General features: G+C 40.3%; 1 protein-coding gene across 2 annotated transcripts; it reads right to left on the bottom strand.

The window, feature by feature from the left end:
- On the bottom strand, positions 1–27427 carry LOC124151643 (hemorrhagic metalloproteinase-disintegrin-like kaouthiagin). 2 transcript variants are annotated; one of them, XM_046524207.2, is made up of 16 exons: positions 27266–27427; positions 25340–25554; positions 23340–23429; positions 22783–22915; positions 22445–22586; positions 21162–21255; positions 17511–17585; positions 16764–16918; positions 15949–15998; positions 14577–14688; positions 10897–11058; positions 9528–9663; positions 6400–6513; positions 2783–2834; positions 1586–1732; positions 1–997 (listed from the first exon to the last, which is right to left on the bottom strand). In XM_046524207.2, the coding sequence occupies exons 1-16, from the start codon at positions 27342–27344 to the stop codon at positions 759–761; spliced, it is 1995 nt and encodes a 664-aa protein (XP_046380163.2). In that variant the 5' UTR covers positions 27345–27427; the 3' UTR covers positions 1–758. The 2 variants fall into 2 exon arrangements, with proteins under 2 accessions (XP_046380163.2, XP_048242651.1); XM_048386694.1 differs by having other exon boundaries at positions 25340–25551; positions 27266–27426.
- Positions 27428–27808: the final 381 nt, after the last annotated feature.

The following is a 27808-nucleotide window of genomic DNA, read 5'->3' as shown; positions in this document are numbered from 1 at the left end:
ATTTGTAGATAACAATCTTTCTCCGCCTAGTGAGGTATTGTCACATGCGTTTAAAACCTGGCGGTCTGTCAATAATTGAGTCTGGCCACTAGACAATCCGGTGACCGACATCATGAGCATCGATCCACAAAACTGGGAGACTATGACATGCATCAACCAAGTCAGCGAGCCTGACCACCCGATCCCGTTAGTCGCCTCTTACGACAAGCATAGTGGCTTTTTACGGCATGGCTTGCTTGAAGACCTATTGAACGAATGAGGTCACAGAATTCTTTTAAGTGACTACTTCATAAAAAAAACAGTAGGTTCAAAGTTCATTTGGGTCTATTCCTATTTTTAATCGTAGTGTATTGGTTAGTTTTGATTCATAGCTACTATTGACTATAATCACCAGCGGTTGAAGGGATGGTGTAAATCCGTAAGTCCCCATGGTCCCTTGTATGGTGGTCTAATCTTTGTTGGCTGGAGATCTGCAGCTCATTTGTATCATGTTTAGTTATGTATAGTAATGTCGTTGTATCGTTCCATAATAGTTTTAAATATGTACGTGATACTCTAGTTATTTTACTGTCCTTTGCTGAGAGGTATTTAAGAAAGTCTCCCCTTTTTACTATGTATGTTCAAATTGTTGAAGTCATGATATGGCAGAAATACTGCCGATGTGACTATAAATCTTAACTCACTGAATATAAAGCCTTGTATCTTATCGCAGCTATGTCACAATTCATCAATAACGAAAATGAACAGAAAACATATTTTCAATGCATGAATATGAGTTGAAACAGTAGCGTCACCAGCAACACTGATGTACAGGTGTGCAACATGCCTCTGTCCATGAGAGAAACAGCAGCATTTTCGTCAAGGTAAAGGTCGCCAGTCAAGCCACACGTTTGACAGCAGACCACCTGATACAGTGTACCGTCATTCATCGTCTCGTTCAAACTGGGGTCACAGAACCTTTCTTCGCACCATACGTATCGATCGCCGTACTCGCATCCTGTAAATGAATACGTACATAAGTTGGTTGGTTGGTTGGTTTTTTGTTTAACGCCGCACTCAGCAATATTCCGGCGGTCTGGAAATAATCGAGTCTGGAAAGACCATCCAGTGATTGATGTCATGACCATTGATCCACGCAAAAGGCGACTAACGGGATCGGGTGGTCAGGCTCGCTGACTTGGTTGATGCATGTCATCGATCCCAATTGCGTGGATCAATGCTCATGATATTAATCACTAAATTGTCTGGTCCAGACTTGATTATTTACAGACCGCCGCCATATAGCTGGAATATTGCTGAGTGCGGCGTTAAACAACAAACAAACAAAACATTTGGCTTCATCCAATAATCTGTATGCTAAAATTTGTTTGTTGTTGAACGCAAACGGCGGTCTGCAAATAGTCGAGTCTCGACCAGACAATCCAGTGATTGACATCATAAGCTTCGATCTGCGCAATTAGGATACGATGACATGCGACAACCGACCCTGCAGCAGCCTGACCACCCGGTACCCTCTTAGAACATACGTTGGTTACCTAAGACCAATTCTAACCCGGATCGCCACGGGTCATGAACATTCACATACCTGTAACACCTGTACTTAGATCACGACAAGTGCTGCAACAGAGACTTTCTATTGAGTAACAAGAAGTAGTGCCATAGTCTCCGATATATGAAGAACAATTTTGTCCAGTTTCGTACACGTCAGCCGTCTCACCAAGGGGACAACGATCTGAAACAAAATTTCGAGTATTTCAATTGTTTATATCCCAAAAGACAAACAACAAAGAAAACTTAGAATTCATGTCCTTATCTATTTGCTTTGTTGTTTAACGCCGCACTCAGAAATAGTCCAGCTATATGAGGTCAGTCTAAAAACAATCGAGTTTGGACCTGTCAATCCAGTGGTTGATATCATGAACATCGATCCACACGATTGGGATAGTATGACATGCATCAACCAAGTCAGCGAGCCTGACCCCCCGATCCCGATAGTCGCATCATACGACAAACATAGTCGCCTTTTACGGCAAGCATGGGTTGCTGAAGACCTATTCTACCCCGGAATCTTCACGGGTCAGCCTAGCAACGCTTTGATAACGTTTGTAATTGCTTTGTCAAATCCATTTTTCAAGTGTGTTCTGTCTTGCGCCCGGCACTTTATCACGTTGACGTCATGGTCAATCTGAGTGCGGCGTTAAACAACAAACAAACAAACACTCATGTTTTTATGTCTTATATAATAATTATAACCCATCAACAGACATGATATCTTGATGAAAGTTTTCTCCTGATTTTATCACTTAGGGCAACTGCGGAAGATACCGTTCATTGGATTTTTGGTTTGGTTTGTTGTTTAACGCCGCTCTCAGCAATATTCCAGCAATATGACGGCGGTCTGCAATTAATCAAGTCTGGACCAGACAATCCAGTGATTGATATCATGAGCATTGATCCACGCTATTGGGATCGATGCCATGAATCAACCAAGTCAGCGAGCCTGAACACCCGATCCCGTTGGTCGCCTTTTACGACAAGCATAGTCACCTTTTACGGCAAGCATGGGTTGCTGAAGACCTATTCTACCCCGGAATCATTGGAACAATATGGAGTGAGGAAAGTGGTTTTAAGCCGATTTTAGCAACATGTCAGCAAATTCACACCAAAAACAGACTTCACACATTGTACTTATGTGTGAAGTCGAACCTGAGTCTTCGGCGCCTTAACCACTATGCTACCCCACAACCACAGAACAATATGGAACAATAACTATCATATTCACCTGATGTAATTGACGCATCGTCGGTGGCTACACATTGTCCTCCCTGACACCACTGAAGGAAAACAGAGAACTAACATATGTAAACGCAGGCAAACATATTACTCAACAACAAAAGTTCCCGTGACACCACTATTTTAGTGTATTTTTTCAAATAAGTAAAGTTTGGTTTTCAATATTGCAGTACATGTATGGAATCAAGTTACAAAGACGCAACTGCTACAGAAAAACATGCATTCCGTTCAAAAGTTGACTTTTTTGCAAGCCCCATGCATTTCACTACCCAAGAATAGGTATAAAAACATGTGCGTTAACGGGATTCCATATGCATTGTTTAGCATCGTGCTGACAACAACCACACAGAAAAACAACAAAATTACGCAATTATTCAACATTACGAAATTCCAAGCCTGTCCGAAAATGAGCGACAATTAAATGACAATTTAACGTCCACAGAAACACCATTTGGTGGCAACGTTGGCAACAGACGAATGCAATCAGAGACCATCCTCTGAGTGGCAGGCCACGCGTAACTAATAATCGACAAGACAACTGGACGCGAACAACACACCTACGAAATCGATTCCAGTCAGCAATGGTGACTGCAAGAAGCATCCCTGAACTTCGACGAATATGTTCACAAACCGTACGTCGTCGCCTGAGATGTGCAGGGATTGTCGCCAGAAGACCCGCCAGACGTCCAATTTTGACAGGAAACCACCGCCAAGCACGTCTACAGTGGTGCAGACAGCGTCTACGCTGGACGGCCATGCAGTGGGGACAAGTTCTATTCACTGACAAGTTTCGTTTTCACCTCAGCCACAGCGATGGACTGATTCGAGTGTACCGACGTCGAGGTGAACGTTACGGCAATCATTGTGTCATGGAAGAAGATCGGTTCGGGGAGGGCAGCGTTATGGTATGGGGTGGGATTACAGCAAGACAGAGGACCCGTTTGATAGTGGTAGAGGGAAATCTCAATGGATAGCGCTACCGCGACGAGATCATCGGCCCTGTTGTTCTACGCTTTTGCATCGTCATGGCCCAGGCATGACAACGCCCGGCCTCATATTGCTCGACTTGTTTAATATTCTCTTCAACAAAACAACGTGAATGTCATCCCCAGGCCGGCTCACTCCCCTGATCTCTCACCAATCGAGCACATATGGGATGAGATGGATCGGCGCATTCGACGTCAACCACGAGTTTCACAGACACTCCAGGAACTTCGAAACATGCTCGAGCAGATATGGACAGATATCCCACAGGACTTTGTGCGACGCCTGGTCCATTCCATGAGACGAATATGTGTTGCTTGCATCGCAACCAGAGGTGGACACACGCTATTGATTTGTAGATTGACATTTTGGCATGTTCATGGTTTTTTTTATGAAATCACGCATTTTCTGAAGTCAGTATGGCAAATTAAACCATTTGAACACTTACAGGAGTCTTTTATCTGTTTCAAACCGAAACTGTATCAGATTTGGTAAAAAACATAAGTTTGCATTAAATCTTATTCAATGTCACAGGAACTTTTGTTATTCAGTATAAATAAACACGTGTATATAGAGCGACAAAACCTTTCCATATCCATTAGAAATCTCTGCATAAAGCAGAGTCGATTGTACGATTCCGACTACATCATGAGCATGTGCGTATGAATCACTATCAAATTGTGATGACACCAGGTGTTCGCGAAAAGGTGTCAACTTAGGTAAACGGAAGTAAACATGTTTACATGTTCTTGAACAGATGTAAACATTAACAGAGGTATGCTTTGGTAAAGAGTGTCAACTTATGTAAACGGTGTTAACTGAAGTAAACAGATGTATTCATAGGAAAACATAACTACATAGTGCCAACATAGGTAAAACTATGAAACTGGTAATAATGGGTGAACAGTGTTACCATAGGTAAACAGGTAGACAATTATACATAGGCATAGCGTATATATTAGTTGGTTGGTTTGTTGTTTTACGCCGCACTCAGCAATATTACAGCGGTCTGTAAATAATCAAGTTTAGACCAGACAATCCAGTGATTGATATCATGAGCATCGATCCGCGCAATTGGGATCGATGACATGCTTCAACCAAGGCAGCGAGCCTGAGCACCCGATCCCGTTAGTCGCCTCTTACGACAAACATATTCGCCTTTTAAGACCAGCATGTGTTGCTGAAGACCTATTCTATCCCGGATCTTCACGGGTCTAGCGTATATATAAATTGATTACACAGAACGTCTTGATAAATACATACTTATGTACTGTTTAAAATTTGTCAAAAGGTTTCAATGCTACTTCTTTTCCTTTCAAGAGAATAATATATATATATTTATCCAAAGTGAATGAGTTATTAAGTTTTACGCGGCCTCGCACATTTTGTCTCAGCTATACCATGGCGTATCAAGATCTAGGTATCTCGTTAATGTATTTATATATGTTCTGATCAGCTTTAAAAGGAATAGTTTAAGGGATGTTAGTGAGTCAAACATATTGGTCGCGCAAAACTGCGACACTCGGAAAAAAGTCGTTATCATGCGGTCTCATGCGGTGTTTGAAAGACACTTATATCGAATGGAAGTACAGACTAAATAGTAATTGCTGATATGCATAAAACAGTTACATGTACACTGGGATACAAGGGCCGGATGACCGACTGGTAGTGTTAGAGAAACAATGTCTTACCTTCCCACACCCACACTGAGATACAAGGGCCGGATGACCGACTGGTAGTGTTAGAGAAACAGTGTCTTACCTTCCCACATCCACACTGGGATACAAGGGCCGGATGACCGACTGGTAGTGTTAGAGAAACAGTGTCTTACCTTCCCACATCCACACTGGGATACAAGGGCCGGATGACCGACTGGTAGTGTTAGAGAAACAGTGTCTTACCTTCCCGAAACCACACTGAGATACAAGGGCCGGATGACCGACTGGTAGTGTAAGAGAAACAGTGTCTTACCTTCCCACATCCACACTGAGATACAAGGGGCGGATGACCGACTGGTAGTGTTAGAGAAACAGTTAAGCATGTCTTACCTTCCCACATCCACACTGAGATACAAGGGTCGGATGACCGACTGGTAGTGTTAGAGAAACAGTGTCTTACCTTCCCACATCCACACTGAGATACAAGGGCCGGATGACCGACTGGTAGTGTTAGAGAAACAGTGTCTTACCTTCCCACATCCACACTGAGATACAAGGGGCGGATGACCGACTGGTAGCGTTAGAGAAACAGTGTCTTACCTTCCCACATCCACACTGAGATACAAGGGCCGGATGACCGACTGGTAGTGTAAGAGAAACAGTATCTTACCTTCCCACATCCACACTGGGATACAAGGGCCGGATGACCGACTGGTAGCGTTAGAGAAACAGTTAAGCATGCCTTACCTTCCCACTTCCACACTGGCATACAAGGGCCGGATGACCGACTGGTAGTGTTAGAGAAACAGTGTCTTACCTTCCCACATCCACACTGAGATACAAGGGCCGGATGATCGACTGGTAGTGGTAGAGACACAGTGTCTTACCTTCCCACTCCCACACTGAGATACAAGGGCCGGATGACCGACTGGTAGTGTTACAGAAACAGTTAAGCATGGCTTACCTTCCCACTTCCACACTGGGTCCCAAGGGCTGGATATATGGGCTGACAGTATCCCGGATAGCCAGGTATTTCACAGTATAATCCTCCACACAGTGTGTCCAGAGGCGTAAGACTCTGAAAATAATGTTACGCATGTACTTCTCAAATACATAGAATAAATAGAATACATAGAAAAAACTAATTTACTACAGATGTTTTGTTTTGTTTGTTGTTGTTTTTTGTTTTTATGTTGTTTTTTTGTTTACATATATATATATATATATACCTATATAATTTCATTGCATGTCCATTTTGTTTTTAGTTGTTTTTTTATATATGTAATTACATTGCATTTCCATTTAACGTTGTACACCGGGGTTAATATTATATCTATCTTTTGTTCGTGGGTAAAAATGTTTTCGAGCAACCAATGCTAGTCTCAACAATCGTCTGAATGAATCGGGTGTTCGGGCAAGGTGATTTGGATGATTGCGTGTTATCGTAACCCCACGGCGTGGATCGTTGTTCATAATATCAATCACTAGGTTGTCTGGGTAGATTCGATTAATCAAAGTCAAAGATAGTATTGCATTTAATACCCCCGGCTCATATACGTACGAGTTGTATATAATATAATCCTTATGTTTAACAGTTCGCTTCTAGGTTAAATCAGATTTTGAACATACATGTATATGGACAGTTTTAAAATGACAGCCATAATTTCATAAAACAATATAATGAGAATATCGGGCTCAAGATACTTCCTTGTCGAAGCCCATATGGACGTTCAAAGAAATCGCTGTACATCGTCACCACATCTAACACATGGTTTGATCTTTGAATACATAGCTTTTAGTATAGAGTACATTTTCCACAACAGACCAGCAGTTCTTAAACAGTGCCATAGTTTGAAACGATTACGGTGTCAAAAGCATTTTTTTTTTAATCGTCAAAGGCTAAATACACCTTGTGAATGTGTGTAGGACGTGTGACAGACATTTTTGGATTATTGAATATAATTTGAATATATGATCTGTCGTTGAATGTTTTGTTCTAAAACCACCCCGAGTTTCGGAATTCCGATCTCGCATATAAGCCCAATTCGTAGTCCTGAAATTAAGAACTGATGTAAAATTCAAATCCCAAATTTAAATAATTTTATCATTGCAACCACAATATGGCCAGGGCCAGGAGCTTTTTCACTTTTTAGATGCAATATAGCGTCCATAATTTCATCCTGTGATGTAGATGTTTCAAAAATAAGTTTGTCAACATCACTGTAACATGCAGAGTAAACATCCATAATATCTAACACATCACCGTCAGTGTGGAAACAATATTCGTAAAAACTTTCAGAAAATGGATAAGCTACTGAGCTTTTGACGTAGTATCTTTTGCATTTGGCTGTTGTTTGAATGAACGTATTTGTTTCCAAAACTTTGATGGAGAATTGATAGTATCTCTGAGTTAGGTATTTTTCTGTTCAAACGTACACAAATCAGATTTATATTTCCAGTAGCAGGCATAAGTAATTTATTGGTGCCTTACTTTGTTGATTATGGATAAATGTAGTTTTCTTCATACAATCTGAAGAATCTAAGATAACAATAATCAATAGACCCATCTTTGTTTAGTGAAGTTTAATGAGAAGTAAGTGAACACAAGACAACATACTTTCCTTCAGACTATTCAAAATGGTTTCACGAAGGGATTCTTTCGAAAGAAATTCTTTCTTTGAAACAACCCAATGTCGACTTGTTTTTTGTAGGCTTTCCAATAGCAACAGCTGATCAAGCAGGTCAATGTTATATTTAGAGTTACGATTGTTACAGTAGACGGTGGGATATAAATATAAGTACATATCAAACTTAAGTTTCTGCCAAAAGAGAAAAAAAATAGTTTGCATTAATGCAGAGAAAATTATCAATGTCTGATGTTATTAACCTGCAAAACTTACTCATTGAACGATGGATAATTATGCAAACGCCACCAGGAGTCGATCATACTCCGATACCTAGAAGACATCACAGCCATCGAACCAATTAATGTCTGACATACATGTACCTAGAAGACACCACAGCCATCGAACCAATTAATGTCTGACATACATGTACCTAGAAGACACCACAGCCATCGAACCACTTAATGTCTGACATACATGTACCTAGAAGATTCACAGTCATCGAACCAATTAATGTCTGACATACATGTACCTAGTTGACATCACAGCCATCGAACCAATTAATGTCTGACATATATGTACCTAGCAGACATCAAAGCCATCGAACCAATTAATGTCTGACATACATGTACCTAGTTGACATCACAGCCATCGAACCTATTAATGTCTGACATACATGTACCTAGAAGACATCACAGCCATCGAACCAATTAATGTCTGGCATACATGGACCTAGTAGACATTACAGCCATCGAACCAATTAATGTCTGGCATACATGTACCTAGAAGACATCACAGCCATCGAACCAATTAATGTCTGACATACATGTACCTAGTAGACATTACAGCCATCGAACCTATTAATGTCTGGCATACATGTACCTAGAAGACATCGCAGCCATCGAACCAATTAATGTCTGACATACATGTACCTAGTAGACATCACAGCCATCGAACCTATTAATGTCTGACATACATGCACCTAGTAGACATCACAGCCATCGAACCTATTAATGTCTGGCATACATGTACCTAGAAGACATCACAGCCATCGAACCAATTGATGTCTGACATACATGTACCTAGTAGACATCACAGCCATCGAACCAATTAATGTCTGACATGCATGTACCTAGAAGACATCACAGCCATCGAACCAATTGATGTCTGACATGTACCATACAAATGTTTCTACAAGACCTACTATTTGGAATTTGCGTAGGTGAGAGATGAAGTATCTTGTCATAAAGTTTTGACTTAATCCATTCACGTCTCAACTGTGACTCAAAAAAGAACGTTTCTCATCTTTACTCATAGTACGAAGCACTCATAAAATCGATCGTGTAACCGATGTCAGGTTTAATACATTCATGTGATATATTATCCGGACCTCGGATTATAAACAATGCCACCGTCATATAGCTGGACTATTGCGGTGTTAAATGCACGCGCTCGCTCGTTCACTCACGTAACAGATGGTTGAACCAGCACCCAAGCCCAGTTCACATTGCTCAGCGATTGTAAGTTCTTGGCCGTGTCTTTTGCCCGCGACGTCAAACACGTCGGTAGGTTCCGCAGCCTCACTGAGACACTTGAAACCCGCTCTGTGAAGGAACAACATACCAGCAATGTGGACTACTCAACATGTGATAGGGATACGGATAAAGTCTACACAGCATAAGTAATATCATGGATTTATCATAGAGGAATTAGGAACTAGAATGTGTTTTACTCATAACAACATACGCACTCCTTTTGATACATCAGTTCAAGTAGTTACCATATATGTGCAAAACAATAAGAATGCAATAAAAGCAAATTATAGCCTTGAAAGAAAATGGTTGAATGCAGAAATATTCATTAGCTGCAGAGTTTTGAGGGGAAACAAACGCTACTTGTTTAAGACTAATTGGAAACACAAGAAATCAACAAATAAAAAAATGAAATATATGAAAAGGCAATAATATACATTAGTTTGAGAGTTAGGACTCGGAAACGAAGCCTAAAGTTGTTCGGGACTAAGTCGATATTGTTTCCATGGAAGTATAGGAACATAAGATTTTTAATATTTTAAAAAAAATAATAACATAGCAAAAGAGCTGATGAGCAATCCATTTGCAAACTTTCGTTGAAATAAGTTGAATGATTTCCACGTGATGACCCGGAAACGAACCCTACCCACGTTTGAAATTCGAACCTGTTTACTATGGAAATATAAACAAAAACATTTTGAAAAAGATCATAATAGCACAACGCACCAGTTAAGATGATTAGCAATGCATATGCCAAGTTTCACTAAAAAACATTGAACGGTTTTCAGTAATGGCTCGAAATGGGATGGGAAATCGGACGCCAACACCAACACCAACGCCAACGTAAACCGATCCTCTTTTTTTCTTCTTTTTGTTAGGGGGAGGGGGGGGGGGGGGGGACATAATAACCCCTTACAAAGTTCGGGTAATGTATTTAACTGATTTCAAGCATCTACATTGATGATATTCATGCTTTCTTTTACTAGGTCCTCAGATGAAAAAATAGGTACAAATTATAGCGGCAACTACACAGCGTTGTACTAGTATTATTTGGCCCAGATACTGTGTACACCTCTTTAGCACGTTGGTTTGCTGTTTGTTTGTAGTTTAACGCCGCACTCAGCAATATTTCAGCTATATCTGTAAATAAACGAGTCTGAAACAGTGATTAATATCATGAGCATCGATCCACGCAATTGGGATCGATGACATGCATCATCCAAGCCAGCGAGCCTGACCACCCGATCCACAGTGATGGTGGTGTGTTGGCGCCGTACTTTCATGCACGGCCTGTTAAGAACTTACGCAGTGTCTACCAGGTTTCCAAGATGATGCTTGAAATATGCCACAGAGCAGTGAGAAAACTCCCACACGTGGAAGACATTGACGGACGTTAAACTTGGCCACATGAGGAACTTCTCATCTTTCCAGCAAATGTTGTTCGTTCCGTCATGTTCCGCACCCAAACTGAAGGTAACAAGGTATCATACAATCAATGGTAGTCTTCGGGTGCCACCGGTGAGGCAGGATACATTCACCTATTCGCGAACACCTGGTATCATCACTATTTGATAGTGATTCATGAACACATGTTCATGATATAGTCGGAATCGTACAATATGCTTTATTGCAGGGATTTCAGTTGGATATGGAAAGAGTTTTGTCACGTTATTTATTAATTATTCTGAAATCTGATTGTTTTTAAAAATGCTGTTGAATGGTATTGGTGTCGGACCTTTCACCATTTAAATATTTTTTTCATACGTCTCCTTTGATATATACGCGGAATGACACCGATCGTCACTGAACTCAACATTTAGCCAATTATGTCATATTACACTCAACCATGTCATGTCAATATCACGAAAGAAATTACAGTTATGGTATCTAGGTTGAAATTGACATCACAGTAAATTTATCTCAAAAATGAAATGCTCTCCATTCAGAAAGTTTCAAGTGTCCAGTAGACCCGTGTATACAATAACCAAGGCAGTGAAGTGAAATGGGGTTTAACGTTGCACTTATATAGCCACGTGCGTGTGGCTGCTTGTATTAGTCCGGATTTATGTCGGTTTTAAAGCTAGCCAACTGAGATACCATGTTGCTGTTTAGCATGTATACATTTCTCAGATACATTGTACGGACTCCGAGCTGACCAGTCCTTGTTTATGATCCTTAACGCCGAGCGCGGGGTGGGGGAAAAACAAGTATCATATTGTAATGCATTTTGGTATGACGCGGCTTGGGGATCGAACCCCGGACATTCCGCTCTCCGGGCAGACGCCCTTTTCACCAAACCTTTCCTCTCAATAACAAAACCAGGTCATTGTATTATCTGAAATGATATACACCTTGGCGACTGTGAGAGAAAATAGGATTCTCATGAACACATATGTGGCAACGGTTTTCACGGAAACATGTATGTGGCACTAAACGCTGTAGTTTCTCCTAAGATACCTAGTGATTTAGCAAAATAATGAACCCATCCGAAACAGAAAACAACTGGAATGTGAGCTATCAGGATTAACGAAGTCAGGATTAACGGAGCTTCATTGTATTCAAGGTACCAGGATCAATTTGATTTTGTTTGTTTGTAGTTTAACGCCGCTCTCAGCAATATTCCAGCTATATGACGGCGGTCTGTAAATAATCGAGTCTGGACCTGACAATCCTGTGATTGATATCATGAGCATTGATCCACGCTATTGGGATCGATGACATGCTTCAACCAAGTCAGCGAGCCTGACCACCCGATCTTACGACAAGCATAGTCGTCTTTTACGGCAAGCATGGGTTGCTGAAGACCTACATATGTATTCTATCCCGGATCTTCACGCGTCGGATCAATTTGAAATGAAGATTAGAAATGAACCAATTCACACGGAACATTCATAAAGAAGTTGAGAAAGGAAACACAAAAGAGCGCACATAGACTAAGATAATGATACAGTGAATTCCCGTATATCCAGACAGTGAAATAATCCGAATTAACACATTTTCGGTTTCCCGAGGTTCTAATGAATATTACATTTTTAACAGATCTTTCCGGCAGTCATTGCCCCGATGTCATGGATTCTGGACAAAATGGGGCCACTAAAGATCACATTCAAAGAAGACTATTGATCTAGGGACGCAATACCCCGATCTCATGGTTACCAAGGTTTATATGATTTCATTGGGTAATAACGTGAGAATACAAAACTGCTGACAATATTATGTTGTAGTTGAAGACATCTTGGGTGGTTGTGATTAAATAGGCTGTGTCGAAGAAAAACATACTTATATTATCAATACTAGTACACCCACGTCCGGATGTTTTGGTACACTCCAGGGACCTGTTCAATCGGGTCATTCTATTATGTTCGTAAGCAATAACGTCAGGGTTCGGTGTTGACTGGAATTGTCTATTGGAATATCATGCGATACTTTGCTCTGTATTGTGTATAAATGCAATATACTTTTGCCATGAACATTTTTGTGAGTTGTGTTCGGCTAGAAGAGACAAATTAAATGAGAGACTTTTGGACGCAATCGGTAACAACACTTTGGCCAGTTACGGGAGACACTAACTCTGAAGGCCAATGTAATGTTTCATTCTGCATATTTCACCATAACGCTTCCCAAAGGCCCTTCATTTGTTTTGAATATGTGACCAGAAAATCCGATGCGTGTGGTATGCTTGTACCATATATTCTCGTGTTTGTTCCGCGGAATCTTTCATTTGCCTTCATGTATGTTTGTGACGGATGCCATCAGTGGGGCAGGATAGGCTCACATTTCTCGCGAACACCTGGTGTCGTCATTGACAGTGATTCATAATCACATGCTTAATATGATATAGCAGGAATCGTACAATAGACTCGATTACGATTATGGAAATGTTTTTGTCGGTTTTTTAAACCTAAGTCTCTTGAGAGATCAACTTTTTGCTTTGTTGAGATACGATGATATGTCTCAACCAAGTCAGCGAGCCTGACCACCCGATCCCGTTAGTCGCCTTTTACAACAAGCATACTCGCCTTTTACGGCAAGCATGGGTTGCTGAAGACCTATACTACCCCGGATCTTCACGGGACCTCTTGAGAAGATCAACTTGCTCATGATGTTCAAATGTAAGAACCACGCATCTGAAGCATTATTCCTATTCCACAAATGCTGCAGAATCTGTATCCCGTCATCCGTTCATCGTCTGCTATCAGTATGTGTATATGTATATGTCACTACTTATGGGCGCTGTGGGCTGTAATATTGTGTTATTAAATGGCAGTTTTCATATTGACCTTATTACATTTAATGACATGTTTATTAATCAATTATCTTTAATTCAACAATCTTTCAAAATATGCAGTAAAAACAACAAACTATCTCATAAATTCAACACTGTTTACATGTTTAAAGTTTTCAAACATAAACTGTTTAAAGTAACATAAGGGAATTAAATCTTCTGAACAATACACCATCTCTATTCTATAAATTCGGTATCAAATTTGCTCTTTTTCCAGACTTCCAAACAATGAAATGTCAAATCACATTTCACCATATCTGAGTATTTAGACATATCATCATGGTAACAATAATATAATAATACTGATAAATTGTTGTTTGGATTCTTAATGTGAATCCTGGGAACTGTCACAACAACAGAAAATGGGTTACTGTGTTGTCTTGTTGTGCTTGCCATACACAGAACCTTGTTTTCTGATTGTGCAACATTAAACCCAGACAATGGCAGGTGTCTATGCTTGTCGTAAGAGGCGACTAACGGGATCGGGTGGTCAGGCTCGCTGACTTGGTTAATGCATGTCATCGATCCAAATTGCATTAATCGCTGCTCATGATATCAATCACTGGATTGTCTATCCCAGACTCGATTATTTACAGACCGCCGTCTTATAGCTGGAATATTGCTGAGTGCGGCGTTAAACAACAACCAAACATTCTGACATGGAGGTATGATAATTCCCCCTACACCTCTATGTACATACTTATGGCCAAGTTCGTGGGCTGCCGTAGCCGACGTTCCAGCAAACCGGTCGGTGGACTCTTCAATCACCGAGACGCTATCATCGGTACACGTAGACCCGACAAAAGCATATCCTGTATACAAAGGAATATTTAAAGGTAGAGTAAAGGCGATTCTCTATCTCTATTGGTAAATATTATTATGTTATTATTGTTGTTGATGTTTGAATGCAGCTTGACAATTTGAATGCAGCTTGACCATTTGATACCACAGAGGTTAAGGTAATTAACATTTATTGTTAACGTTATCAAAAATGTGTTCCTAGGACCTGGCGTGAATACACATGACGGTGGTGAACTAAACAAACGGATACACTACATTACAAGCCTAAAGGTGGAAAGGGGGATCACTCCAGTGGATCGATGCTCATAATGTCAATCACTGGATTGTCTGGTCCAGACTCGATTATTTTAACAGACCGCCGTCATATAGTTGGAATATTGCTGAGTGCGGCGTAAAACAACAAACAAACAAAAAAAAGGTTACAAAATGGATATATTCGTTGTTTTCATATTAGCAAAAATGGCGTTAGTAACACCCTTCACGTTGCCGTCGATCTATAATCGCCATCTATAACTTTGTCTGAATACATATTCTTTTCTTGTTTCCTTCCTTGTACCAAATACCACTTACTTAACACTTAGGGACCGACTATTTGATCTTTTTGCTGGGTTGGGGTGGGGTCGGAGCTGGCATTTTATGGAAAATATTTTTTAACCCCGAAAATTCTTGGAAAAGGAACACTATTGGGTTATAGTTTAACTAAACATTTCAGATGTAGCTTGAAATATAGCTGGTCTCCATACAACACCTTCTCTCTCCGATTTTCAGATGGTCGGTCCATTATCATGTTGTAATGGTAAAAGTGTTACTCTAATTACTAATTATTCCATATACCTATCTACCTTTGTCAACCTATCTACCTTTGTCAAAGGGTCTCTTTCGGGTGGTCAGGCTCGCTGACTTGGTTGATGCATGTCATCGATCCCAATTGCGTGGATCGATATTCATGATGTAAATGACTGGATTGTCTGGTTCCGACTCGATTATTTACAGACCGCCGTCATATAGTTGGAATATTGCTGAGTGCGGCGTAAAACAACAAATAAACAAACAAACAAACAAAGGGTCTCTTAGCTTTCGCCCAACATCCACAGTGTGCCTGTTCTAGAGATCCGTATATTTACAAACAGCCGTGATATAGCCAGACAATTGCATTGTACTGTGGCGTTGAATAACATTCCCTTACTTGTTAGTTTTCTCAAAACGCTTTCCTCGCGAATGGCTATTACGTTACACATGATTAGTTCAAATGCACACTGAAGGGTACGTACCGACAACTCCAAGGTTCACTGTGCCGCTGTCGAGATAAGACAGGGAGTATCTGAAATAATGAAAAGTGATCGTCATTTGAAATGAGTGAGTTGAGTTTAACGCCGTATTCCAGTAACAGTATTCCAGTTATATCACGGCGCGTCAGTTTTTAAAGGAAAAGCCTGAAGTGATGCAGATCTCAGACGTTTACACTTTGGTGAAACCCACGAGACGAGTATGGTGCTGACAAATGTAGAAACATAAACGGGGCGAACCGAGATTCGAACCAATGTTTCCGGCGTGCCCAAGGAATGCAAATATGCACAGCGAATTGCGGCGCCTTCGACGACTGGGCCAAGATGAAAGGCTGCACCTAAATAACTACACGAAACGAACTTTTACTCTAATTAAGTTGTCCCAGGGGCCGTCCATGCTCTGGAGGGGGAGAACTGGGATATATTGTTTTAAAATAAACTGTACCTGAACCTTCTAGAAAATCTCCTCATGTATTTTAGGTCTTGAAGTTTTCTGGCCAAACACAGCTCCTATACTTTCTCAGGTGGCCAAGTCGCCACACTTCGCTGCGCAGAGGATTATGTCTCAGGCATACCAGGATCCGATGACAGTTGCTTCAAATACAACATTCGTTCTGATAATGATTCTTGGTTTGTCAGCACCATACCCGTGCTTTTGGGTTTCACCAATTTGCTACACGACTAGGACCTTATTTTGCAATCAAAAATACTGTTTTTGAGGCTAAGAGAGATCAGCTCGTGAGATCACTGTACGTGAACACGTTTATTGTAGTCAGAGAGTGGCTGCAGACCACACCAACCTTGTGAACAACATGGCATGGTCATTAACAGGTAACGTCGTTTCCATCCGCCATTGCTTCAGACGGTCCAAGGACAAGTCCGCGTCGACATGGTACAGGAAGTTGGTGCGGTCATATGCCTTGTACGGCTCTGTCCATACCGCCGTCACTTCGTCCTGTGGATTTATAAATAACATGACAAGTTTGTTTTACCATAATATACATTTGTCATGAGAAAAACATATCAACGAATGGATCATTTATGAATAAATCGGCTTCGTTTCGAGTCGCGAAGAAAGGTAAACGTCCTGACAGGTTAAAAAAATACAAGAATTACTAAAATAATATAAATGTGTCTTTACTCATGTGAAAAGTCATTTTTGTTGTCCCTGTGTACACGAATGCTTTGTTGTCTTGCGTATTTACATAACAGATTATCAAATGACAATCAAATATTGGTTTGGATATGACATCTAACACGAAAGGGAATATTTTTTTTAAAAGGAAAGGGCTTCCCATTGTCCATTGCATGAGTAACTCAACTAATTAAAACAATATCATATGATCTGACATGCCAAATGTTTTCGTATTTTTTCTCAATTACTTTTCAATGTATTTTTTTCAGATGTTTACAATTATTAACTCTCCTTTCATTTTTATTTACAGATTGATTATCATGTGTGATAAATACTTACCTGGGTCGGATTTCAGCGTTTTTGAAGATAAAGGTAAGTAAATGAAAACATTGTGTTGAAAATATCACTATACCTCTGCGACGAAATAGCCAATTAACCGCACGTCAATTGGCGGATCTATCTCAATGTCTGCATACCGCAGTGCGATCTGAATATGATAAATAAATATGTCTCATAGTTATTTATAAATATAAGAAAAATCGTCATACTCAAGAAAACAAATAACGGTTACACGTCCGTATCAGCATACCGGAGTGCTGCCTGAATTTTTATTAATAAAATTGTCTCAAGGTTATTTATTATTTTAATGAAAATCATCATACTCAATCAAACGAGTAAAAGGTTACACGCCATTCTTTTGTTATAAGGGTAACGCTATTTTTCAGGGCATTACCATTTGCAGAAGCCCTAGTTGAAAAGACCGAGGGCTTCTGCAAACGACAATGCCCTGAAAAATAGCGTTACCGTTATTATAGCTAAAATGGATGGAATTTGTTATCAAATAAAAATTAACAACAATGTCGGTTTTGAAAGGAATGTCACTGGCCCACTTTTAAAAATTTGGAAACGTCATAAAACAAACCAGATGAGGTCACTATTGAACCCTATGACGTCACCTAACAACGGGCGCGATAATGCCCCGTCGTCAGGCAATATGAGGGCATTATCAAGTTACAGTGGCCCACCCGGTTTTATGATAGTTCTATCCACTTTAGATACAAAAAATAAGGTATTATTACTGCAAATTATTTCGGGAAGGGTGTTGGAGTGATTCTAAGTTTGGTCGTTGCCGTACTGCAATTGTGTCACCGTGTGTGTTAGCCGAGGTCATATAGGTCCAACTTGTCAAAGGCATCGTAATTCGCTGAGCAGAGTTGCGTCCCTTAGTAGTACCACAATCCTATGATCGTGGATTTGAATCCCGGTTTGCCCTGATTATGTTTCTTGGTTTGTCAGCAACATAATATTGCTCGTGGGTAAACGCCGAAGAATGGCATCACTTCGGGTTTAAATATGTTTCAAAGTGTTGTTAAATCCATCTACCAAAAACACATATATATTTAAAATATCAATAAACAAACTGACTATCAACACAGACACGTAACTTGACTCATACTCCTAAGATTCAAATTCAGTTTTATTCTAACGGGCATAAAGTTTTAAAAAAGAAACATAAAAAGCTACATATTTAAAGTTTCAGTGTGTAACTCGCCTTAATTGTTCTCACATGACTAACAGGATCACTTTAGCACATACTAATAACTATTTTACTAATAATTAAGAGGCCCGTGAAGATCCGGGGTAGAATAGGTCTTCAGCAACCCATGCTTGCCGTAAAAGGCGACTATACTTGTAAGAGGCGACTAACGGGATCGCGTGGTCAGGCTCGCTGAAAAAATAGTTGATGCATGTCGTCGTATCCCTATTGCGTGGATCGATGTTCATGATGTCAATCACTGGATTGTCTGGTCCAGACTCGATTATTTACAGACCGCCATCATATAGCTTGAATATTGCGGAGTGCGGCGTTAAACAACAAACAAACAAAACCTTCCTAATAATGTTTCGTTTTAGTTTGAAATAAACCTTAAATGTAACTTGTGCCGTAACGAGTGCGCGTTAAACAGCCAACAAAAAACACAAAAACTAATAATTAAGAACAGGCGTGAGCCTTAATGAATCTTCACAGACAATCATGACCTCTACCCGACTTGGAACACCTGCCAAATTATAGTAATGACAAGGTAACAGAACAAATATGAAACTGATATATATCCCCGGGGCCACCCGTGGGTCACGCTGTCAGTGTATATTGCAAATATACTGAAAAGGTAATGTCTTCATAATTGAGTGTCTGTACATATCGTGTATACCACATTGTCAGACACCAGTATACCATGTAGATATGAGAGGCATGCTTGACATATCACTTTTCTATTTAGTTGTTAAAACGTGGCCACAATATCCGAACATACATCTCAGTTTCAAGAACAGTACACACATTACGGAGGGTCGTGATGGGTTTTAATGCTTAACGTAAAAAACCCTTCAAACACTATCGTAAACGTAAAAGTCATCTTTTTTTATCGTAAATGCTTATCGTAAAATACCAATAAGTAACTGCTTTACGTAAATAAATAATTTACTGCTTATCGTAAAATGATTAAAATGGTCAAAAACAGTCTGTCTTCAAGACCCAAATGCTTCGCCACTGAAAGCAGGCTGCGCAACTGACGCAGGGGACCAGTCTAGAATGTTTAGCGATTTGAGATTTTACCAGGTATTAAAAATATAAATTGTCAGGATGAAACGAAAGCAGAATTAAAAGTCCCATGTCCTGCCATGGCTGATTTAGGAATTTTTCGCGACGATTTTATTGAAAAAGAAGAAGAAATACTGCTAAATGAAAAAGTACCCTAAATTTTACTGCTTACTGCTTATGGGACCCACCCATCAGGACCCTCATTACGCCAAGGAGACCTGGTCTTGTCATCGTGTTGATGTGTTTGTGATAACACTGATGCATGTCACATGTTGTGTTTCTTTAGAAGTTTACAATGACATTGAGTCACGTAACTATAGGCGTAATTACAGGATCACTTATACAGACATGTTGGACACTTAATAATACTACATTCTCATATAGCCAATAATAGATTTCAGCAAGATTCATAGGGTAAAACACACATAGAACTGACGTTCATTGCGTGAGACAAGGTACATTGCGTGAGACAAGGTACACTGCGTGAGACAAGGCACAGACATAGGTTGCGAATTGTGCCGAAACCTTTTAGGGCCATTTGTTTTCTTTATATTCTTTTTCTTGAAATTTCAAGATACTAGTTGGTTGGTTGGTTGGTTTGTTGTTTAACGCCGCAGTTTTAATCTTAACATTTCAACTTAATATCTTAAAAATGACAAGATCATTTATTATCTTAAAATTTCAACTTAGAAAATATCTTGAAATTTCAAGGGGAAAAAATGAAATATCAAGTGGCCCTAAAAGGTTTCCGTAGAATTGTCTGTCATTTCGCGATCTCAGTGAAATTTACACAGGATACACTGGAATGTCAACATCAATCATGGGGTTTCTGTGGTCAAGACTTGAGTACTTACAGGCCGCCGTAGTATAGTAGAAAAAGTGCTGCGTGTGAGGTTAACCATTGTTTGTTGTTTAACAACACACTCAGTAATATTTCAGCCATATTACGGCGGTCTGTAAATTATCGAGTCTGGACCAGACAATCCAATGATTGACATCATGAGCATCGAACCACGCAAATGGTTGGTTGGTTGGTTGGTTGGTTGGTTGGTTGTTTAACGCCACTCTTAGTAATATTTCAGCTATATGACGGCGGTCTGTAAATAATCGAGTCGGGACCAGACATTCCAGTTATTAATATCATGAGCATCGATCCGCGCAATTGGGATTGATGACAGGCATCAACCAAGTCAGCGAGCCTGACCACCCGATCCCGTTAGACGCCTTTTACGAGAAGCATAGTAAACTTTTACGGCAAGCATGGGTTGCTGAAGACCTCTTCTATCCCTGAATCTTCACGGGTTCCACGCAATTGGGATACGATGACATACATCAACCAAGTTAGCTGGCCCGACCACCCGATCCCGTTAGTCGCCTTTTACGGTAAGCATGGGTTGCTGAAGACATTAGTGACGTTAAACAACCAAGGAAAGTTCACTACAGATTACGAGACCGCCCTACCCCATTGACTATGTGGGCGAAATATTTTCTTATTTCTGCCAAAGCATCTTCTCGTTTCAGTGCATCCGTTCCCATCGCGCTCTTGTCGTAATATCTGCAATAAGACAAGGCATAACGGTGATCTGCAATGTATATGATAAACTTACGACGAACACACTTTACTTTCTGTGATCATGCGTCAACAGTAATATTACCCACAACAGAAAAAGGACAACAATTTCAATAGGTATGGATATGATAAACCTATGCTTAAGAGGCGACTAACGGGATCGGGTGGTCAAGCTCGCTTACTTGGTTGATGCATGTCATCGTATCCCAAATGCGTGGATAGATGCTCATGATGTCAACCACTGGACTGTCTGGTCCAGACTCGATTATTTATAGACCGCCGTCATATAGCTTGACTATTGCTGGGTGCGGCGTTAAACAGCAAACAAACAAACAGTTCGCAGACATGTAATACCGTATCTGCCTTAATCAGTATGAGTTCAATGTAAATTTATTATGAAAATATTTCGAAAATCTGAAAATAACTGATCCGGTCCTCATTGATAATTTGAAACTCACTGAAGTTGAAACGTATTCAGAGTGCGGCGTTAAACAACAAACAAACAAACAAGTGAGTGAGTGAGTTTGGTTTAACGCCGCTTTTAACTGTATTCCAGTTATATCACGGCGTGTCAGCTTAATTCGGGAGGAAAGCCCGAAGTGATGCAGGTCTCAGACGTTTACCACTTCGGTGAAACCCACAAGCACGGGTATGGTGCTGACAAACCTAGAAACATAATCGGGGCGAACCGGTAATCGAACCCACAATCATAGGTTTCTGGCGTGCCCAAGGGACGCAACTCTGCACAGAGGACTGGGCCACCCGTGCCCCCACAAACAAACAAACTTTGTAAGTGTAATCAGGTTTCATTTCCTATTGTTTTTTTACGCCGCACAACAGTATTCCAGCTATATGACTGTGGTCTGTAAATAACCAAGTCAGGACCAGACAATCCAGTGATTGATATCATGAACAACGATCCACGCCGTCGTGGTACGATGACACCCAATCAACTAAACCACCAAGTCCAACCACCCAATCCATTTGGTCGCCTCTTACGACCAGCATGGGTTGCTTGGGACCAATGTAAGTGCAAAGCCTTTGCAAGTATCGCTATTCCCGATATGGGTACAATGCGTGAAGCCCATTTCTGGTGTCCCCCGCCGTGATATTGCTGGAATATTGCTAAAAGCGGCGTAAAACCATACTCACTCACTCACTGCAAGTATCTTACTCTTTGTAGATGCTGTAGTCAATGACAGCGAGCAAGTCTACGATGTAGGCAGGCACGTCTCGTTTCGATCTGGTTGGAGCAGTTGGCTTTGGGACGCCGTTAGGAGTTGGCGTGCTGGTGTCATCTGTCTTCCCCGTCAATGCTGAAAGCGCGATGCATCATTGGTAGATGTTTATAAATACTTACACCAAAAAAAAACCCATAATTGCTTGTCATGGAAAACAATTGTCTCGGAAACAAATATTTTTAAATAATATTATGTTTTGCAACAAAAAGGCATTGGTATTCCATAGGTTTGAGACCCAAGTCTCCCATTCGCCAACAACTTCGTAACTTACGTCTCACTTTGAAATCGCCTCCGAAGTCCGGAAGCTGGTAAAGCTCCATGTCATACTGTACAGGACTACTGAATATATTCCCTGTGTTTGGTTTGAGGACCCATTCTTTGTCACCGAAAGCGAGTGTCCCCTCCTGGAATAAAGAACATCGCACATGTATTGTCAAGAGCGTCAGCACCATACCCGTGCTCGTGGGTTTTACCGAAGTGGTAAACGTCTGAGACCTGCATCACTTCGGGCTTTCCTCCCACGTCAAGCTGACACGCCGTGATATAACTGGAACACTCACTCACTCACTCACTCACTCACTCACTGACAACGATTCTTGTCAATGTCGCTTACAGTTGTTGGGATTATATTTCCCATGATTTCTTTACATAATAGGTCTTTTGAATGAAAGTTTTTTACGTGGCATGACGTGTGCCAGAAAGTCCGAGGCCGGCTGAAAAACGAAATTCTCTTTGAACAAGTCGTTTCTTAAGGAGTTAAATTTACAGGCCTAACAAATTAATAAGTATGTTATTACAGTAAAGTAGGTTTGTTATTCTAATACTTACAAATATGAATTGCACGCTCTCATTGTGTGGTGCAAAACACGTGACCTTCATTGACGCCATATTGGTTACATCCAGGTACATGTCGACATTCTGGCAAAAAAACACTTCGAATCAAAACAAAAAACGATTCAGATAAAATAACTTATCATTTCCGAATATACAGTGCCAGCTGCTGGGATACCATACCACAGTGTAACTTGGATATCCCACCCAGACACAGTACACAATTCAATACAATCTATATACAATCTCATTAAAATCAGATCCAAGTTCTCGCTATCGCTAAACAAAGATCTGAGGACATCCCATTACGGGTCACGTCAGAACAACCTTACATCCGACCAATCAGAGCGCTTACCAGATCGTGAAAGTGACAGTCGGAATGTGTTTTCTAATCATGCAAGCTCGAAAACAGTACGACTGATTCCGTCAAACTTATCGTCCATCTTCGCTTCCGTGGGATAAACGTTTGAACGGAGAGCGTTGCACAGAACGTGGAAAGCACTGCCATATAATCTCAACTATATATTAGACATACCGGAATATTCGTTTGTTCAGTTTTAAAATTTTAATCGAGAACTTGTCAACATATTTTTCAAGCGTTGTGTGAAATGGAAGTCGCCAGGTTGAAACGAGTGCCGTAAAGCTCGAGAAAGCTGCTTTCTAATTGGCTGATGGGAACTTCTTGTCAGTCAGCTCAGTGGTCGATCAAAGTTCGCGAAAGGTCGTTCTGATCTTTGATCAGCGGCAGCGAGAACTTAGATCTGATTTTAATGAGATTGATCTATACATAACTTCTTCTTTCGCTCCTGCAAAACCCAAAGCGAGTTATCGTATGAAAATATGAGCATACTCAAGGGAAAATATCCGTGAAGAGTCGCCTTTTACGACAAGCATAGTTACCTTTTACGGCAAGCATGGGTTGCTGAAGACCTATTCTACCCCGGAATCTACACGGGTCCCACGCAATTGGGATCGATGATATGCATTAACCAAGTCAGCGAGCCTGACCACCCGATCCCGTTAGTCGCCTTTCACGACAAGCATAGGTGCCTTTTAAGTCAAACATGGGTTACTGAAGGCCCAATCTACCCCGGATCTTCACCATACATGTGTTTCCATGAGTTAACATATGAAGACCTACTTATATTCAAGAGATATTTCATTGGTTCGATGCATAAACGAACATACTTGAATGTTGTGTCAACCTACGCTCATGAACGCATCATATGTGACGTAATAGATCCATGACTCGATATGCATCATTTGTCTCGTGCAGGATTAGCGTGTAAAGTTTGGAAATCACGTGCAGCATATCGTGATAAGAATAAAGACACTCTGTGGGAGCACTTGACTGATTGTCAGTTTTGTCATTAATTGGAAACATCACTTTTTAACGTACATACTTCTCCATATGTTTCTATGGTTCACGTTTCTTTTGACGATGAGCATATATAAACTGCAGGGAAAAAGAAGGTAAACACCCATGTTTGACAGAGAATACAAATGAAACAAACAAGAAATGGTTATTAGATGTTGACGTATTGACACGGGTTTCACTGCTGTGATTCGGTTGGTTGATTGGTTGGTTGGTTTGTTGTTTAACGCCGCTCTCAGCAATATTCCAGCTATATGACGGCGGTCTGTAAATAATCGAGTCGGGACCAGACAATCCAGTGATTAATATCATGAGCATCGATCCACGCAATTGGGATTGATGACATGCATCAACCAAGTCAGCGAGCCTGACCACCCGATCCCGTTAGTCGTCTCTTACGACAAGCATAGTCGCCTTTTACGACTGTGATTCGGACCTTAAGTATGTGCAGTGTTTCGGTGACTGTTGTCAGCCTAACAACATCTGGATAACGTTTGAAATGTTTTGGCCAAATCCAATTTTCAAGTGTATCCTTTCTTTTGCCCAGAAGTTTAGTAAGCAGTGTTTTTGTTTTATATTGTTCACTTGTATATATGAACACACAATGTAATATGTCTCATACCGTAATGTCTATAAGATTCAGACTCTGAGTCTCGCCACCTTTGTTGGACGTATACACGGGAGCGTTGACACCAGCGTTTTTGTTCTTGATCAAGGTCAAGGTCGACGTCACGCCATCACTCTCCAACGCCACATGCAACTCCTCGGAGAGTGTAAGGCAATTGGGGTTTTCTCTGATCGTCCTTTCGTCAACCTGCATATTTGCATTCTTTCCTGCTAACAGGAACATTCTTAAAACATATTTAACCTAAAAATTTAATTTATGACTAAATTTTTAAAAAATGTATGATCTCGTTTTAAACATTGAACTGAGATTTTCAATGTATTTTTCGGTATCTATAACCGAGTCTGATACTGGTGAATTATTATTCCATGTTTGTTTGTTTGTTTGTTTATCGTTTAATGCCACGATATTCCATATTATGACGGCGGTTGTAAATAATAAAGTCTGGAACAGACAATCCAGTGACTACGTTGAGTATGATTTGGTTGGTTGGTTTGTTTGTTGTTTTAGGCCGCACTCAGCAGTATTCCAGCTAAATGACGGCGGTCTTTATGTAATCGAGTCTGGACCAGACAATCCAGTCATTGACATCATGAGCATCGATCCACACAATTGGGATCGATGCTTCAACCAAGTCTGAGCCTGACCACCCAATCCCGTCAGTCTCATAATCGCCAATTATGGCAAGCATTCACTGATCACTGGATTGTCTGGTCCAGACTCGATTATTTGCAGACCGCCGTCATATAGCTTGAATATTGTTTGGTACGTGTTGAACAACTATCCCAGTTGCGTGGATCGATGCTAATGATGTCAATCACTGGATTGTCCGGTCCAGGCTCGCCTTTTTACAGACCGCCGTCATATAGCTGGAATATTGCTGAAGGCGGTGTTAAACAACAAAAACATAAAAGTATGTTTTTGTCAACAAAGTTGTCTTTAAGTAACCATGATATATCTGCTGATGAAGTACATCATGATACATTTTTAAAGAAAAATGCAAATAAAGTATGAATTAAGTAAATTTGAAATGAATAATTGTAACTATATGTACCACATGAAAATGAAAAAGGAATTCTTCAAGGTAGTAACACTAGATAATGTTAAAATATGTAAAACTTTAATCCCTGCTGTTACCGTTCACATCCCTCATCTTACTTTTTCAAGGCAACACCAGAGACATTAACAAAAGGCGTTTATTTGGCTTTAAATATAATTTGTCTGTTTGTCGGAAGCACATATTATCATAAAGGGTGCGTCATGACTCTAAAAATGAATGAATAATAGTTGTCCAAAGTTCAACTACATATCAAAATGGGGGTGTCATTAAGATGACACTTAAAAACTCAATGACTCACCTCACCTCATAGACTCTTTGATAATACAATCTGTATCTCCGCTCCCAAACCAACGCCCCATTGGAGAGAATCTTTTTGTAAACTAATGTGTTCCAGAATAAAATGGAAAATAATAATTTACCCTCGGGTTTTATATTATGTAATGATAAATTTTAAAATTCTTCGACTCCTGTGTTTTGAAGCAGTGACCAAAATATCTGTGATTCCAGAAAGCACATCGACATGATCACAAGTTAAGTTTGAAATGAGTTGAATTATTCGTCATGATACTTGTAGAAACGCCTTTATGTATTTGCAACAACAAAAAAACATGAGTCTTGAGCAAAGGAAAATATTCTCGCAAATCGGCCACTCTTCGCCCATGGGCGACATAGTTTTATATTTGCGTTTTCGAAACATTTTATTTTTCATTTCTTTCTTCCTTAGTATGAACGCATGAAAACAGCATGTTGAATTTTGACCGAAACGAGCCACAGCATGGAGTGTTTCTGGACAAATGGGTTTCTAGAATTAAAATGGGACGTGTTATAACCATAATAAAACAAATACATGAAATCACACCTACCACAAACCAACATGCACAAACTGCCAATAAGGAGACAGGACATCCACACATGTAAAATATCCATGTTCAGTGTCTTCATAATGGCACACTGGAGCTTCAGTTCACAGTGACTTCAATATGGTTTTCCTCCGACACTGGGCGCTGGTCTGTATGACTCGTCAATATTTCCAGTCGCGATGGTGATATCGTGCCTGTGTCCGACTAGAGATTACTACCATGTCTGTCAGTATTTATCTTAGTTCCTCGTCACGAGAGGCTCCGCAATAACGCCCAATTTACCAGTGTTCCCTTACAAACAATGCAACAAGTCTTCCATGAATATCAGGACAGCAAGAGCGTGCCTTGTCGTCACTCTTCATTCTGTTTGTGAGTGTGATTTGAACATATTAAATTCCTGGTCTATAAACATAATTAATTCGATTGCAAAAATCGATGAAAAGCAAAGTATTAGTATGTATTATATATTGTTGTATGTTATATGTTTATTTCAATTTATTAATTGGGAACAGTTATAATTCCATTGGGCGTAAGACCCGTGAAGAT

The sequence above is a fragment of the Haliotis rufescens genome, unplaced genomic scaffold, assembly GCF_023055435.1.
Source record: "Haliotis rufescens isolate VD_foot unplaced genomic scaffold, xgHalRufe1.0.p SCAF_6, whole genome shotgun sequence".
In the NCBI taxonomy this organism is placed as follows: domain Eukaryota; kingdom Metazoa; phylum Mollusca; class Gastropoda; order Lepetellida; family Haliotidae; genus Haliotis; species Haliotis rufescens.
Note: the sequence above shows the minus strand (reverse complement) of the source record. Positions and strands in the feature narration are given on the sequence as shown.

Coding starts and splice junctions, on each gene's coding strand:
- LOC124151643 (XM_046524207.2), bottom strand. CDS start 27,344: ATGAAGACACTGAACATGGATATTTTACATGTGTGGATGTCCTGTCTC. Junction 25,555..27,265: donor TTTGTGCATGTTGGTTTGTG/GTAGGTGTGATT, acceptor TGTTCCTGTTAG/CAGGAAAGAATGCAAATATG. Junction 17,586..21,161: donor TCGCCCACATAGTCAATGGG/GTAGGGCGGTCT, acceptor TATCATATTCAG/ATCGCACTGCGGTATGCAGA.